Genomic DNA, 17,315 nt, shown 5'->3' on the forward strand with positions numbered 1-17,315 from the left:
CAAAACACGCGAGAAAAAACAACACATGCACAGAGACAGACTAGTTTCTGTGGGGAAGTAGGGACAAAATGGCCACCCCCCCTAGTGGGGGAGCGCGCTGATTTACCATCCATACCTGCTTTTATTAGGCTCATTCTGCATAATAATTCAGGTAAAGTACAGTACTCATTAGGGGAAGTAAGGAACTATAGAAAACAAAGAACTCTGCCGGTCTATTGAGTTGGGGGGTCAAAGAGCTGTAAGACTGAGGAACAAAATAACTTCCTCCTAAGACCCTTCTCATTCAACTGAGAGCATTCTAAACAAAGAAGGTTTCACAGTAATTTACATGTTCTTTCTTAGGCCTGATCACCCCGGGAAATCCGCACTTCTCAGTACCGAGCTGTACTACCCTGTCATTGTTTCAGGCTTAGGTGGAGCAAGGGAACTAAGGCAACCAAGAGATAAGGAGATTTTCTCCCAGACGGTGAGAACTCAGACTTTGTCAAAGCCGAGGAGCGAGGGTCCATCACCCCCTTTTGCTGCAGCCCCCCAAGTCCTTCTTTTGGGGGGCCTCCCAAAGTGATCGTGCCTGGCTTAGGTCGTTCCCCCGTGGGGAATCTTACCTGTCTTTGGCTAACCGACCAAGCTTTTTGGGGGTTCAGTTATGAATAAAGCAGCAGAAGCAGCATTCCTGACAGGAAGACAAGCTTTTGTCTCCTTGCTGGCTTACGGTTCCAAGGGCGTTCCCTTAGCCTTAGCTAGGCGGGGGTTTCAGCCTCTGATACCAGTCAGGGCGGTTCCCAACAGAGACCCACGTGGTGAGCAATGGACGCCTCTGGTCAATAGACAGTTAGGCATGGAGGCCTGCCTACAACCACCTGAGTAAACTTCGAAGTAGACTCTCCAGCCCTGGACTTCTTGAGATGACCATGGCTTTGGCTGCCATTTGAGCCAGAACTACCTGGCTACCCTGGAATTTTAGCCTTCAGAAATGATGGGGAATTATAAATCTTTATTTAAAAAAATATTTTATTTATTTATTTTTAGAGAGGAAGGAAGGGAGAAAGAGAGGGAGAGAAACATCAATGTGTGGTTGCCTCTCACATGTGCCCCCTACAGGGAACCTGGCCCACAACCCAGTCATGTACCCAACTGGGAATCAAACTGGTGACCTTTTGCTTCGCAGGCCTGCACTCAATCCACTAAGCCACACCAGCCTGGACAGAACATTCCTCTTAAAGTGCATTTCAAATATCTCTATGGCATTGATAGGGAATTAAGTATTCTAATTTAAGGAAATTATTTTGATTTATTAAAATTTTTTAGAAACTGGCTATCAGAAAAAAAACACACTCTCAGGAGGAGTACAGGAACTTCAGCATTTCACAGTAATAATCTGGATGTGCTCTTTCTAAAGTTTCGCACTGAAGAACACATGACAAGGAGCTTTCACAATAGTAACGTTTGCAGTCAAATTAAGCAGAGATGGTATGACATCTTTGGGGGGAAAAAAACTTGTTTGATTTAACCTGGATCTTGTCTCAAACAAGTCTAATCAGCACTTTGGTGATCTAACCTAGAATTCCCTGAGAATCAAAATTGCAGTGATTATTTGGACTACAAATGCTTAGGGGGAAAGTGGGGAAAGGACTGAAGGGATAGAAATGATTCTTTAGCTGAGAGTACAAGGGCCTCCCTTGAAATAAGTGTGAAAAGTCACTTTTTAAACAAAGAGTTTCTGAAAATGTATAAAAATAAAGGATGGAGTTCAATCTGAGTTGTTTTCAAAAGAAGAATCAGACATTTGCCTGAATTCTGATCATGGAGTGTTATACCTAAGGCTGGGCATACTCTGGAAATGGACATACTGTTTTCTCACCCAGTCATTTGGTGCTGGGTGACTCTAGGAATTGCTGAAAACCTGAAAGTAAAACGACGGTGCAAAATAATAGAGTGCTTTACTGAATTTCTTGATTGGTAAGTCCAACTTGGTCCTGAATCCAATTTGAATCCTGCAGCCCAGGGCCTCCTGTTGATGGAGATGGGGAGGTAGTATAAAGTGGTGCCTGATTGGGGTTCTCCAGTCTTGGGTGGACAACTCTCTGGAGGCAAATGATAATATAACCCTTGTCACATACCTTTCTTCCTAAGAATACTGCATGAGATTGTTTTTATTTGGGGACTCATTCAAGGTCTTCCTAATGCTCCTTAGTCAAGGCAAGTAGCATGTGCCAAAGAGAATGAACCCTTGCCTCACTCCTTTTCTTAGCAGACACTTTCGCATTTTCCTTCGAGGAACTTTCACACAAGATCACCTTTATTTGGCAAATGAGAAAAACATTTATGAGTTCTGCAGTAAACAGATGGTGATGACAGGGAACCAGTTCCACCCTTTCATGCCACTCTTCCGAGCAAAGTGTGTTTCTTCTTCTGGGGGATACTCAGCCTAGAGGAAGAGACCCTGGTGTTATCTCTGAACTGGATGTGGCTTTTATGATCACCCAGTTCACTCCATTCATTTTACACTGGCCCTCATCAGGGAGCAGCCTGTTGGAGGTAGCATGCAGATTTTCTTCCAGAGAAGGCCAGGCTATATGGCCATGCCCTCCCTTGGGCTCGGGATTTCTCAGCTAGGGGCAGCATACACCAGCCCAGGTTCAGCTTCTCAGTGCTTATCACCTCCATTTGTCCAGAACTCTTTCCTCCGAAGGACTTCAAACTCAAGGCTTATGCCCAAGCCTTGGCACTGGGCCATTTTACCTCTAGGAAGTTAGCTCTAGGCAACTTCTGAAGGCATGCAGTGTCCTAATATCCACTGGTGACCTCTGAACAGCAGAGGCTTGAGAGAGTGATGCAGTTTGCACCCTCTTCACAAAAGGCCAAAAGTGCTTCCACTACAGTAACCCTCGTCTCCCTCAATCCCTTTGCAAAGCTGTGCCTGCCAACTGGCAGCACGACACATAAGCAGCAGCCAGCCCTGGGCTTGTGTTGAATTAACTTTTTTTTTTTTTTTTTGTAAAATAGGCTAACAGTTTGGAAACTCATTATGCAATTAGTACTCATTTTGAAATGTGGTCACTTATGTTTTGCCTTGATCAATATCACACTCTCCTTCTCACATGTCACTGAAACACTGTGGGACAGGGACCCAAAGTACAGTGGTTTAAATTTAATTTTCAAATGTACCCCAATGATCTGTATGCCTCCCTATGCAAAGTGTACATTTGAAGGAGACTCTCTGGATTCCCAACATTTACATGCAAATATTTTCAGACTCTAGGGATACAAAAGACTCCTTCTGAAAGCACACTCTGTTGTGATTCACAAACAAGGGGGCACAAATGATTGAAGAGGTGGCGCCACAGGCATGGGCAGCATAATTGATACACCTGGAACCTTCTGACGCACAGCGCCCAGGCAGAACTAGGGCCTCTATGAGAACCAGAGTTGGAACATGATTTTCTATGCTTGGTCCAAAAATCTTGCTTTAGGGAAAAAACAAAAGACAGGATAGAGACCAAGGAATAGTCTCTAACTAGTTCCCTCTTGAACAAGGGAGACAAAGAGAGGAACCAAAACATGTTTGGAAATCAGGTGTGGGAAAGGACAACATGGCAACTCAGGAGAGAAAGAAATTTAAGTCCATGCTGGGGCCTGAGCTGTTACTGAGTGAGCGGTGTGGGGAGTGAGGGGAGGGAGTAGTTACTGAGCTGGGTAGTACATGGGTGCTGACAACTGGATGGTGTCTCTGGGAGGTAGCCAGTGGGGGCACAAGGAGGTGGCCCTGGCTAGCTGAGCTTTACAAAAAAGAAGAAAGGAAAAACAGTAGTCAGGTATATATTCCAGTAAGTCCCTAACATCTTCTTTTATAGTCCCCATCACAAGGTAAGGTAATGAGGCTGTTTTTTCTTTTCCTCTCATAAGCTTTTTTAACTCAAGTGATCACCTTAAGGGGGTCTCAGCAGGATTGAAATATTCATGAGGAAAAAGAAAAAGTCAGGATGGGGGGTGGGGAGGTCCTACTATGTGATTGTCCCTGGCACAGGTCTCCAGCCCCAGCCCCTGAAAACACCACCCAGGATGGTTCTATTTCTTCATTTTAACTAGAAGGAGTTTCTAAGGATGTGCAATGAATTCCCTGGGCCCACCACAATGTCAAAAATCTCAATTCCAACGGGGAGTCACGCAGAGAAATATTGCAGGGTGCTAAATTGGTTCTTCAGCTGTTTATTTAACACAGAGGCTTAAATTTCAGGCATCTCCATGGACAAACCTGTTTTTTTATTAGATGAACATATTCTGTAGCCTCTCAACTCTCCTCGTGACTTTGTTTAAGGGAATGGTCAATACATTCATTTAAAACAGTAAGGAGGCTGGTTACCAGCTGTGATCCTAGTAAACATGTGAAACGTGAAGAGAAGAGGTAGCCATCTCCACAAGTTATGAGGCTTCTATTCAACTGTGACAAGCAAAGCCAAGACCAGAAATCAAGGTCCATTCCCCTCACCCTGCTCCTTATCATTTCCTCCTTTGGGAAGCATGAGAAAGCCTCCATACGTGGGCATAAATAAGATTTTTTTAAGGAAATTTGTTTATGGAGGGTGCGAGGATGCAAGCACTATAAAAATCAAAAGCTTATCTGGCTTTAATTGGCTTTTCTCTCTCTTGTCAAATGGGAGTGTGATTCTGTACATTTTCTAAGGGTCCCAGTCTGCTCATGAAGTTTTTACACAGGTGACAAGCTGTGGGGCAGAGATTCCTTAAACACCCTTTGAGAGAATTCTTATCAGGGCAGGAGTAACAGCTCGGTGCTGCCTGCTTCTTTCCCTTCTGCTCCATGTGTACTACAAAATAGGCATTGCATGTGATGGTGAGCCCAACAATTAGCAAAAAGATGCTCTGGAAGCCCACTCTGCTGTCTTGGCACTGATCTAGGTCCTTCATTATTTTTTCCACTGTGAAAGGGTCTTTTTGATTTTCCAAAAGTTTAGGAAACTTCTTTTCCATGAGTACTCTCAGGTCCTCCTTTGTTAAATAGCCTTTATCCCTAGCAAACTTGTGAAACACGAACATCATGGTTTCCATGGTGTGTTCCATTTGAGATGTCATCTTGGTGAGGTCTTGGCTGGAGATGGGGCAGGATCACAGGGCTGACAGAGTGCCCCCAGGTGGGTGCCTTAGTAGCAGGAGGTGGAGGGGGGGTGTCAAATGGTATTTTATTTATTTATTTTCATTTATTAGTATTTATTTTATGCTGAATTTACTCCTGGGCCATAAGCTTTTGTTTCTTCAGTTTCTTCTGGGATATCTTTTTCTTCTGTGCAACTTCCTCTTTTGGTTTAGGAACAATCTGCTGTTTTTCAGTAAGGATCATCTCAGTGTGGCATGGAGGGCTTATGTGTGGGTTAATCCGCCCATAGCTCTGTTAGTTCTATGCCTCATCTTGGGAGCTTTGTTCACATGGATGTGCTCACTGACCAGAGAATCTACACCTAAACCCTTAAGTTCAGCATTACTCTCTGCGTTTTTAAGCACATGCAGCAAAAAATCAGCACTCTTTTTGGGCCACTGACCTTGTGTCCAGCCCCACTGTTTGGCCTGGGCACACCTACCATCTCCACCATTGTATCGACGGAATGGGACACACTGCTTCTTTAAAGTGACATCTTTCAGATACTTGGTTGCTTTTTGAATATGCATACCTTTGATAGCACTTTCACAAGTATTCTTAAAGTGAACACGAAGATTTGAACCTCTTGATTTGTATGATTTTGTGGGGTTTTCTGGGTCAAGTGAATAGCAAATCATCTTCAGAGGTCACCTCTGGTTGCTTTTGGGAAGAGGAAGGGTGGATGAAATGGTATTTTAAATAACTCCATTAATAGCGCCCCCCACCCCCAATATTCAGGGACATCTGCATAAGCGTATTTCGATCTCACACATAACTGATAAGCCCTATAATAGTATACACCAATATCTCAAATAAAAAGTCACATTTGCATGGAACTTCCATTTATCAGGATTATGTATTTGCTGCAGGAAAAAAAGCAAACTGCCAGGAAAACCTTTTTCCCTCTTTGTATAACCATTTAGAGGAAGTCCCAGGGGTCAGCACACATTCAGTCTAATCACCTACATCTTTTCCAGCTACTGCTGTAGCAATAATTTGATCTCCAGAATGATGAGTGTGAGACACTGCAGCCTCACAGTGGATCCCCAGAACATGCTCTGCTCATTCTTGACCCTACATCTTTGCATATGCTGTTCCTGTGCCTCTTGTTCGACTAGCTGAATCATTCAGGGCTTGCCTGCTTCTATCTTGCCTTTTCCTCCTCCTTTCACCACTCGACCCTTTCTCAATCCCGCCTACCCAGATGTTGTGTCCCCACCCCCACCCCCAAACCCCTTTAGGCCTGAGGTATGGGCCACTCATTTGACAAGAACCTTCATAACTTACAGCATCCCACTGAAACTTTATTTCATTGATGTAATTCTTATATCCCTTACCTGCACAGAAAACACTTGCAATTTCCAACTGTCTCCTGTTTCCTTGTTTCCCTGTTGCACCTTGCACTGAGATGTTGCTTCTTGCACTGAGATGTTGCATTACATTGGACAATAAATAATAAACAGTGATAATGGTAACAGCTAAAATTTTCTGATGTACCAAATACTGTGCTGAGCAATATGCAGGAATTACGATTAATCAATACTTGGCAGATGAGGAAACTAAGACACAAAGAAGTTAAATAACCTACCCAAAATGACACGGCTGATAAAGTGGCTGTGTTGGAATTCAAATCAAAGTCTTTGCCATCTTGCTCTATACATAATCATTGTTTCAAGCATCAAATTCAGTTTGCTGGACTCTTTGAGGGGAAAATGTACTAATGAATAGTTTCACAATTTTTTCAACAGAAAAGATGGAAATGCATGAAACACGAGTTTCTTGTTAAATTTCAATTTATCAGAAAGTTCCATTAAGAAGAATAACCATATTTGTTGGTCACTTTGATGTATTAAGGATTTACTTTAATATATCATCATGCAATATTTCTGGATAGAAATTAAGCAGATAAAATCATTAGTTATCAACCTGGGATTTTTTTTCCATTTGTTCTTCTACCTCAATCATGGGTTCCCTTTTCTCTGTTCTAAGGTGTTCTTTTTAAAAGAGAAAGTGATCTCTCTTTCTCTGGGTGAATGATAAGCAGTCTATGAACACACAGTATCATTGAAATCTGGAAGTGTCATACTACAAAAAGCAAGGCAAGATCAGGGCATGAATGTGGCCAACTCTCCTCCTTTGAATTTGATGTTTTCAAATTGTTCCTCTTTTAGTGTTTGTTTGTTTTTTCAGTTTATCAGTGTAGTTTATCTGACAATAGTTGCAAAGTAGTTCATGGATTGTATATATAGTCAAATGGTTTTCAGTAAGACCATGCAATGGGGAAAGGACAGTCTCTCCAAGAAATGGTGCTAGGAAAACTCTATATCCACATACAAAACAATGAAGGTAGACCCTAACCTTACACCTGTTGACTCTAATAAGGAATATACCTGCTAGAAGGAGTCCTTGTGGTTAATTGAACCCCAAAATCAAGAGTCTAGCAGATATTTCTGGCAGAGGCCTCTCATACACTGTGTCATTTTGGGGAAAAGCAACAGAAGGAGCTACCAGCCTCCTGAATGCTGAGTCAACCCTGGCATTATAAAGGAGTTCCTGGCATTGCATGATGACCAATGGACTGAGACCTGCCCTGCAGTTTATTTGCATCTTTACCAACCAATCAGAGAAGCTTCATAATGACCAGTCAGGACACCTCATTCCAACCAATCAGGTCATTGATATTTGGATCAAGCAGGACAGTGTTATTTGTACCAGTACAAGTGTACAAATTTGGGTTCCTCATGTGCGTAAAAATGGACCTATCAGGGACCAGGGCAGGCACTTTACATAGCAGGCCTCCCCTCTATGTGTGTGTACCGGGTGGGGGTGGTGAGGACAGTACACCTCCTTTTTTTTCCCCGAGGCTAGGTTTCCTCAGTTTGCTAATTGTTCACCAGAATAAAATCTCTCCTTTTTCTACATCCTAGACTGAGGACTCCCATTGACATTGGATTAGTGGCAGCGAACTTTCATTGTCATATGCTATATACAAAAGTTACCTCAAATGGAGAATGTGTCTATTTAGGTCTTCTATCCACTTTTAAATTTTTTTTAATCCTCACCTGAGGACATTTTTTTTCATTGCTTTCAGAAAGAGAGGAAGGAGGAGAGGAAGGCAGAGAGAGAGAGAGAAACATTGATGCCAGAGAGAAGCATCTACTGGCTGCCTCTCAGAAGCGCCCAGACCCACATGCCTGCACCCTGATTGGAGATCAAACCCACAACCCAGGCACATGCCCTGATTGGGAATCAAACCCTTTTTGGTAACAAGGCAATGCTCCAAGCAACTGAGCCACATTGGCCAGGGCCTACCCACATTTTCATTAGATTGTGTGTTATTCAGGTGTTGTCTGAGTCCTTCCTTAATTTTGGATATTAACCCCTTATCTGATGTAACATTGGTGAATATCTCCCATTCAGTGGGTTGTTTTTTTATTTTGTTGATGGCTTCCTCTGCTATGCAAAAACTTGTTAGTTTAATATAGTCCCATTTGTGTATTTTTCTTTTGTCTCCTATGCCCAAGGAGATATATCAGAAAAAAATATTGCTAAGAGAAAGGTCAAATTTTACTGCCTGTGTTTTCTCCTAAAAGTTTTATGGGTTTCAGTCGTATTTAAGTCTTTAATTGATTTTAAGTTTATTCTTGTATATGGTGTAAGAAGTTGTCTACTTTAATTTTTTCCATGTATCTGTCCATTTTTTCCAGCACTATTTATTGAACAAACTGTCTTTACCCCATTGTGTTTTTTTCTCCTTTGTCAAATATAGACACTTCTCACCAAGGCCAGGTGGCTCAGTTGATTGGAACATTTCCCCATACACCAAAAAATTTGTGGGTTCAATCCCCAGTCAGGGCACATATGAGCAACAACCAATTGATGTTTCTCTCTCACATCGATGTTTTTCTCTTACTCCCTTCTTCTCTCTCTAAAATCAATAAGCATATCCTCAGGTGAGGATGGGTCTCTCTCTCTCTCTCTCTCTCTCTCTCTCTCTCTCTATATATATATATATATATATATATATATATATATATATATATATATATATATAGAAATATAGAAATATAGAAATATATATATATGATATATATTTTTCTCCAAGGAGGACATACAGATGGCCAATAGGCATATGAAATGTTGCTCAACATCACTCACTAATCATCAGAAAAATGCACATTAAAACCACAATGACATACCACCTCATACCTGTCAGAATGACTATCATCAATAAATTAAGACACAAGTGTTGGCGAGGATGTGAAGAAAAGGAGACCCTCGTGTACTGTTGGTGGGAATGCAGACTGGTACAACCACTATGAAAAACAGTGTGGAGGTTCCTCAAAAAATTAAAAATGGAATTGCCTTATGACTCAGAAATTCCACTTCTGGGAATATAGCCAAAGAAACCCAAACACTAATTCAAAAGAATATATGCACCCCCACGTTCACTGCAGCATTACTTACAATAGCCAAGAAACTGAAGCAGTTCAAGTGTCCATCAACAGACAAGTGGATAAAAAAGCTGTGGCACATATACATGATGCAGTACTACCTAGCCATAAAAAAGAATAAAATCTTACCTTGCAACAGCATGGATGGACCTAGAGAGCATTATACTAAGTGAAATAAGTCAGGCAGAAAAATAAAAATACCATATTATTTCACTTATATGAGGAATCTAAACAACAAAACAAACCAAAGAGAAACAGACTTGTAGATACAAAAACAGACCGATGGTTGCCAGAGGGGAGGGGGATTGGAAAACTGAGTGAAAAAGGTGAAGGGATTAAGAAGTAAAAATTGGTAGTTACAGAATAGTCACAGAGATGTGAATTGTAGCATGGAGAATATAGTCAATAAATGTTGCAGTGGCTGTGTGTGGGGCCAGTTGGGTGCTTGAGCTTTGGTGGGGGACACTCTTTGAGGTGCTTGATTGTCCAGTCACTATGCTGTGCATTGAGACTAATGAAGAGTGGTGTTGAATGTAAACTGTAATTGAAAAGTAATTTAAAAATAAAAAGATAAAATAAGACAAAACTACCTCAAATGGTTAAAAAAAAAACCCTAAAATAGCCTCTTGCCCCTAGGGGCCTGGCCATGCAGCAGAATACTCAAATGCTCCATCCAATTCATGCACTGTGCTCTGCATTATTGGCTCACTCTCTCTCCATATATCTCTCTCCCTCTCCATACACACACACACACACAGCACACATGTGCACACATACAAGATCTTTAGCTGGAAAATATCTTGAAATGGTCAATCAGCCCATATAATTTTGTGCTTCTTTTAGACATTAAAAGATCCCTGCCAGCCACCAAGACTCTCCCAGTGAGGTGAAGTGAGAAACAATTGTCCATTTATGACTATTTTTTCCAGTGCAAAATTTCAATTCGCTAACCCAGAAGTTCAGGAAATATCTCATAAATCTAGTGGTCTAATATCATCAAAATCCTTTCTATAAAAAGCAAGAAGAATTAATCAGAGAAGAAAGCCTGGTGAGCCAGGTATTAGTGAGACCAGCAAAGCCAGTGCCTTAGGAGGGTGTCAGGGTTCACAAGTTCATATTAACTAAGAAGTATTCAGGAAGAAAATAAAATTTTAAAACCATGCAATGCAATATACAGATGATGTGTTATAGAATTGTACACCTGAAACCTATGTAATTTTATTAACCAGTGTCACTGCAATAAACTCAATACAAATCATTTCAGAAACAGATTAATGGTTTAAAACATTACTGTCATTATTGGAAAAGGGCCTACAAATTCAAGTGGACACGGACTATGAAAAAGTTGCCACCCCCACCTAACCCCCATAACCTCCTTTCCTAGTCCCACCCCCAGAATCCTGCCTCCGTGCACTGGGTACCAGCCAAGTTCACCGCTAGAAGGTCTCAGCTTTCCAGGAGGGGTGGTGAATAGAAACCAAATGCCCCAGTTGCACACGGCACGCAGCGATTTAACTGGTGAAAAAGGGATTAGTGTAACCAATGTGAAAGTGAAAATCATTCCTTCCTTTGAGCTGAGCTGAGCATGCAACGGAGCCACCCTAGGCAAATGTGACTCCACTGGTTGCCCGCGCCAGCCTTCCTGTGTGTGCCACCCTCCACCCTTTAAAGAAGCACCGGCAATTCTCAGGAAACCTGGTAAGAGGAGCTTAGGGCCACGCAAAGGGCTGGCAGGGGCTGGAAGGGGGAGCGGTAGGAGCAGGGGTGCAGTGAGAGGATCAGAGGATTGTTCTCTCTGGGACTAAGGCGCTTACCCACCAACCTTGGGGCTTGTACACCAAACACTTTTGCAAAGTTGGCTTTTATAATAGGTAATCGATACAAAAATCGAGAGCCTGGTTTCAGGAAAGTAAGCTGTAGGCTTCACCACTGAAAACATTCTTCCATTCTTACTGGAAATTTCCCCCAGCTCCCATCCCAAGTCACATAACCTTTCTGACTAAATTCAGCCCTTGAATCTCATCCTATTACCTATCATCTCTACACAGACAACATCCAGTGAGTAGCATGGCCAGTTTTTTTTTTATTTAACATTTTTCATCAATATTTTCCACACTTGATTATGTTGGCAACATTTACATATCTTAAATTGTCTGTTAGCTACCTTGAGTACAACACAGGGGGTCACAATTCAAATTAATTAACAAAGAGAAGAAAATGGTATATTGAGCACTGGGCAATTTATAAACTTATTTGAAAGTCAAATTTGTCAACACCTTTTTTATAGTGAAAACATGTTTGCATTCACATATTATAATTTGCTTATAATTTTCCTTCTGGTAGATAATGAGCAATCAATATCTATTTGTTAAACATCTTTGTGTGTGTGGTTTGAGACAGATGGATAAACAGATATCGTTTTCCTCTCTGAAATTATTTTCTTAGGGTAAATTTCTGGGTCTGGAATATATTTCTGAGAGAGTAAGAATTTTTTCATTGCTCTAGTTACATATTCTAAGGGAAGGCAGTGTAGAGTTTTGCTTGAAAAACACAGGGATTAAACTTCAACAAGCTTAATTAGGCTGGTCTTATTAGAGTGAACTAGTTAACTCAGCTGAGTCACTTTTGCCTCAATTATGAAATGGGAGAAAACAACAGGCCCCCTGCAAGAAATGTTACGAGGAAGGTGGGCACAGTGAATGTTGGCTATTGTTATTATTATGATCACCACTTTCACCATATATACTTCCCCACAGCCTCACAAGTTTTGGGTTTAACCTTTTAAAACATTTTGGGTTGATTAAATAGGTATAAAAAGATGCTTTTTTTGTATTTGTATTCCCATGTCTCCTAATGAGGTTTATATGTTTTCAAGTATTGGCTTATTCTATGTGCTTTTTTGTTCTGCAAATTATCTGCCCTCTTCTCCACAATTGGGATTATACTTTATTAAATTGTGCTTATTAATAGTTGTATATTCCATTTAGACTTGATTTAACTAATTTTAACACAGTTAAAATCCAGTTGAGGGCTTCTGGCCAAGATGGAGGCAGAGGCAGAAATGCTTCGCTTCCTCGCACAACAAAAAGGATAACAACCAATTTAAAAACCAAGAACAACCAGAACTGCCAGAAAATCATTTGCATGGCAGTCCAACAACCAAGTAGTTAAAGAAACATCCACCCAAATTGGTAGGAGGGGCAAAAATGGGCAGCCAGGATGGAGAGGACGTGTGGCAAGGTGGTGGACCATCCACACCAGCCAGCCAGCCCACATTCGCATGCAGATAAGCTGAGAGGAACAACTCAGGGAGGGGAGTGAGACAGACTGAAAAACCCAGGATTTCAGTGCAGGGAACTAAAGACTCAGAACCCCTGGATGTAAAAAATCCGTGGGTGTTGCCGTGGCAGGAACCTAACAGGAGAGCTTATTTGAGAGGCCCACAGGGTCCTAAAATGTACACAAACCCACCCACCTGCGAATAAGCACCTGAAAGGGCACAATCCACTTGTGGGAGGCGAGGGAAGTGATGGAAAGTGGTACCAGAGCAGAGCAAGCAGAACTCTTCCCTCTCTGATCCCTCCCCCACAGATAGCACCACAACGGCACAAAGAGGGTTGACCCCCTCACCCCCACATCACGCAAACACCTAGGGCTCTGCCCCATAACATGAAACAGGTTCACCGAGACAAAGAAATATGGCCCAAATGAAAGACCACATCAAAATTCCAGAAAAAGAGCTAAGCAACAAGGAGACAGACAACCTCTCTGATGCAGAGTTCAAAACACTGGTAATCGGGATGCTCACAGAATTGATTGAGCTTGATCGCAAAATACAGGGTGAAATGAAGGCTACACAAAGTGAAATAAAGGAAAATATTCAGAAAAGCAACAGTGAAGGGAAGGAAACCGAGACTCAAATTAACAATTTGGAACAAAAGGAAGAAATAAGCATCAAACCAGAACAGAATGAAGAAACCAGAATGCCGAAAAATGAGGAGAGGCAAAGAAACCTCTGACACAACTTTAAGCATTCCGACCTCAAAATCATGGGAGTGCCAGAAGAAGAGGAAGAGCAAGATATTGAAAACTTACTTGAACAAAAAGTTAGGGAAAATGTTCCCAATCTGGCAAAGGAAATAGACTTCCAGGCAAGTCCAGGAAGTCCAGGAAGCCCAGAGAGTCCCACAGAAATTGGACCCAAGGAAGAATACACCAAGACACATCATAATTAAGTTACCCAAGATTAAAGATAAGGAGAGAATCTTAAAAGCAGCAAGAGGAAAGGAGGCAGGTACCTACAAAGGAGTTCCCATAAGGCTATCAGCTGATGTCTTAAAACAAACCTTACTGGCAAGAAGGGGCTGGAAAGAAGTATTCGAAGTCATGAAAGGCAAGGACCTACATCCAAGATTACTCTATCCAGCAAAGTTATCATTTAGAAGGAAAGGACAGATAACGTGCCTCCCAGATAAGGTCAAGTTGAAGGAGTTCATCATCACCAAGCCCTTATTTTATGAAATGTTAAAGGGACTTATCTAAGAAAAGAAGATAAAAAAAAAAAACATGTATAGTAAAAGGACAGAAAACTCACAATTATTAACAACCACACCTAAAGCAAAACTAAAAGAAACTAAGCAACAACTAGAACAGGAACAGAAGCACAGAGATGGAGATCACATGGAGGGTTAGCAACAGGGGAGTGGGAGGAGGAGAAAGGGGGAAAAGGTACAGAGAATAAGTAGCATAGATTGTAGGTAGGAAATAGACAGGGGGAGGGTAAGGATAGTATGAGAAATGTAGAAGCTAAAGAACTTATAATCATGACACATGGACATGACTAAAGGGGGGATGTGGGTGGGAGAGGGTGTACAGGGTGGAGGGGAGTGAGGGGGGAAATGGGATAACTGTAATAGCATAATCAGTAAAATATATTTTTTTAAAAAAAACCTCTTAGGCAGGTTTAAAGTCAGCAAGAAGTTTTTTTTATTTTTTAAATTTTTGTTGCTGTTGTTGTTGAAGTACAATTGTCTCCCTGGAGCTGTGAGAAGACCAAAGACAGATCCAGAAAGAATTCAGAAGGCCAACACTGAGCTGAGACAAATTTCACTACTCTATCTTACAGAACTTACATTTTATTTTATTTTCTTATTTTTATTTTTTGTATTTTTTCAATTTATCTTCTTTCCATTTAGGTTTTTTGTTTTGTTTGATTGATTTCATTGTTTCATCGGTTTTCTTTATTCTCCCTTTCATATTGCATTCTAATTATTCTTTTACTTCACTCATATTCCAATAACACACTACTCTTGGTCATTACTTTCTATTATTTTTATTCAGATTAGATTATACTTTGCTTATCATATTATTGATATTCCAAATTCCACATGACACCCTTCCCTGGTTTTAATCCATTTCACCATCTTCCTGAGCTTTATGATTATTCTGGTTTACTTTGTTCTCTCACACACTACACCAGGTTTCTATCCTTTATTCTCACTGTATCTCACCATTTAACCACACATAAGCACTCTGCTTTCTAAAGTCAGTTCACATTCTTTTTCCCTTCTAATAAGAGTCTTATCTCTTTTTCACCTTTTATAAAAAGTAGCTAGTTGTATGAAATATCATGGTTATTCCTGTACTTCTTCAAAGGGCTTCCTATCTCTTCTCTACTTGTTAGTACTTTAAATCCCACAAAATACTCTCCCATTGTCTTACTCCATTTCACCTTCACACTGTCCCTGATCACATACAACAAAATGCTGGAGTTGTGAATACCAGTAAACTAGCTGGAGGGGAGAATGTACCAGCAAAGGAGCCATCAACAGCTAAATCTTGAGTACAAAAACACAACCCACACAAACAAAAGAAATGGCAACCCTAGAATATCCAGGGTAGGAAAACACAGAAACCAAACCACTAAATCCCAAAGAATTGCTACCACAGAAACTCACGCTATGAACACAGCTGGCAAAGCAGAGCATTGGGAATCACAGAAACCAACAAAAAGAGTCACCTAAAATGGGGAGACAAAGAAAAAACCTGCAATCAAAAGGAATGGAAGCCTCCCCACTGAAAGAGCTAAATGAAATGGAGGAAATAAAACTATCAGATACAGAATTCAAAAGAATGGCTATAAAGATGCTCAAGGAACTCACAGAAAACTACGAGGAACTGAGTAGGAATGAAACAGTATGAAAAAAAAAATACAAAGTATAATCAAGAACCAGGAAGAAAGGAAGAATATAATTTCTGAACTGAAAAATACACTAGAAGGAATTACAAGCAGGCTAGATGAAGCAGAGGACTGAATTAGTGAGCTGGAAGACAAGGTAGAAAGAAACACCCAGATAAAGCAGATGCATGAAAAAAAGACTAAAAAAATATGAACACAGCTTAAGGGAACTGCAAGACAACATGAAACACACCATTCCAATCATAGGAACACCAGGAGGAGAAGAAAAGGAGAAAGGGATAGAAACCCATTTTGAAAAAATAATGACAAAAAACTTCCCAAACCTGCAGAGGAGAATGCCAAACAAGTTCAGAAAGCACAGAGGGTCCCAATCAAGATGAATCCAAACAGGCCTACTCCAAGACATATCATAATTAAAATGTCAAGTTTTAAAGACAAAGAGAGAATCTTAAAAGCAGCAAGGGAGAAACAAGAAGTAACATACAAGGGAGCTCTGATAAGGCTAGCAGCTGACTTCTTAACAGAAACACTACAAGCCAGAAGATAATGTCAAGAAATATTCCAAGTAACAAAAAGCAAAGGCCTGCAACCAAGATGACTCCACCCAGCAAGGCTCTCAATTAAAATGGAAGACAAAATAAAGAGTTTCCAGAAAAAAGTAGACTGAAAAAATAGATCTCCACCAAACCAGCACTACAAGATATGCTAAAGGGACTGCTCTAAGAAGAGGAAGAAAAACAGTGAGAAACAGAGGACCACAGGAACAAATGGGGAAAAATCATCAAGTACCTATCAATAACAACCTTAAATGTTAATGGATTAAATGTTCCAATCAAAAGACAAAAGGTAGCTGAATGTACAAAAAAACATGACCCACATATAAGCTGCCTACAAGAGACCCACCTCAGAAAAAAAGAACAGCACAGATTGAAAGTAAAGGGTTGGGGAAAAAAATATTCCAAGCAAATGGGTAGGAAAAAAAGCTGGGTAACAATACATATATCAGTCAAAATAGACTTCAAAGCAAAGACCATAAAAAGAGACACTGAAGGACACTTCATAATGCTCAAGGGAAGAATCCATCAAGAAGACATAAACATTATAAAACATATATGCACCCAAAAGTACAAGGAGAATCTTGGTGGACTTCAAGAAAGATATAGGCAGCAGCACAATTATACTAGGGGATTTTAACACCCCACTGTCAAAAAAAAATGGATGGATCTTCCAAACAAAATATCAACAAAGATATTGTGTCATTGAACAAGGTCCTAGATCAAATGGACCTAACTGATATATATAAACTTTCATCCCAAAGAAGCAAAATATACATACTTTTCAAATGCAATTGGAACATTTTTAAATATATTTTATTGATTATGCTATTACAGTTGTCCCATTTCCCCCCTTTACTCCCCTCTACCCTGCCCACCCCCTCCCACCCACATTCCCCCCTTTAGTTCATGTCCATGTGTCAGAAGTTCTTTAGCTTCTACATTTCCCATACTAT

The 17,315-nt window shown here is 40.7% G+C and overlaps 2 protein-coding genes and 1 pseudogene across 2 annotated transcripts in view; all 3 read right to left on the reverse strand.

Annotated features, from left to right (window-relative positions):
• IL1RAPL2 (interleukin 1 receptor accessory protein like 2) overlaps positions 1 to 928 on the reverse strand; it is a 74,038-nt gene extending 73,110 nt beyond the window's left edge. Inside the window, 1 exon segment of the mRNA XM_045817463.1 lies at positions 861 to 928. Within this exon segment, the coding sequence (XP_045673419.1) occupies positions 861 to 928 (68 nt within the window).
• A 3,722-nt stretch (positions 929 to 4,650) lies between these two features.
• Positions 4,651 to 5,091, reverse strand: LOC123805034 (protein S100-A10-like). Its single transcript, XM_045817464.1, has one exon. The coding sequence runs from the start codon at positions 5,089 to 5,091 to the stop codon at positions 4,651 to 4,653; it is 441 nt and encodes a 146-aa protein (XP_045673420.1).
• A 151-nt stretch (positions 5,092 to 5,242) lies between these two features.
• On the reverse strand, positions 5,243 to 5,790 carry LOC123805167 (annotated as a pseudogene).
• Between the last annotated feature and the right edge of the window lie 11,525 nt (positions 5,791 to 17,315).

This window comes from Phyllostomus hastatus, unplaced genomic scaffold (genome assembly GCF_019186645.2).
Source record: "Phyllostomus hastatus isolate PE091 unplaced genomic scaffold, TTU_PhHast_1.1 phas_scaffold_28, whole genome shotgun sequence".
In the NCBI taxonomy this organism is placed as follows: Eukaryota; Metazoa; Chordata; class Mammalia; order Chiroptera; family Phyllostomidae; genus Phyllostomus; species Phyllostomus hastatus.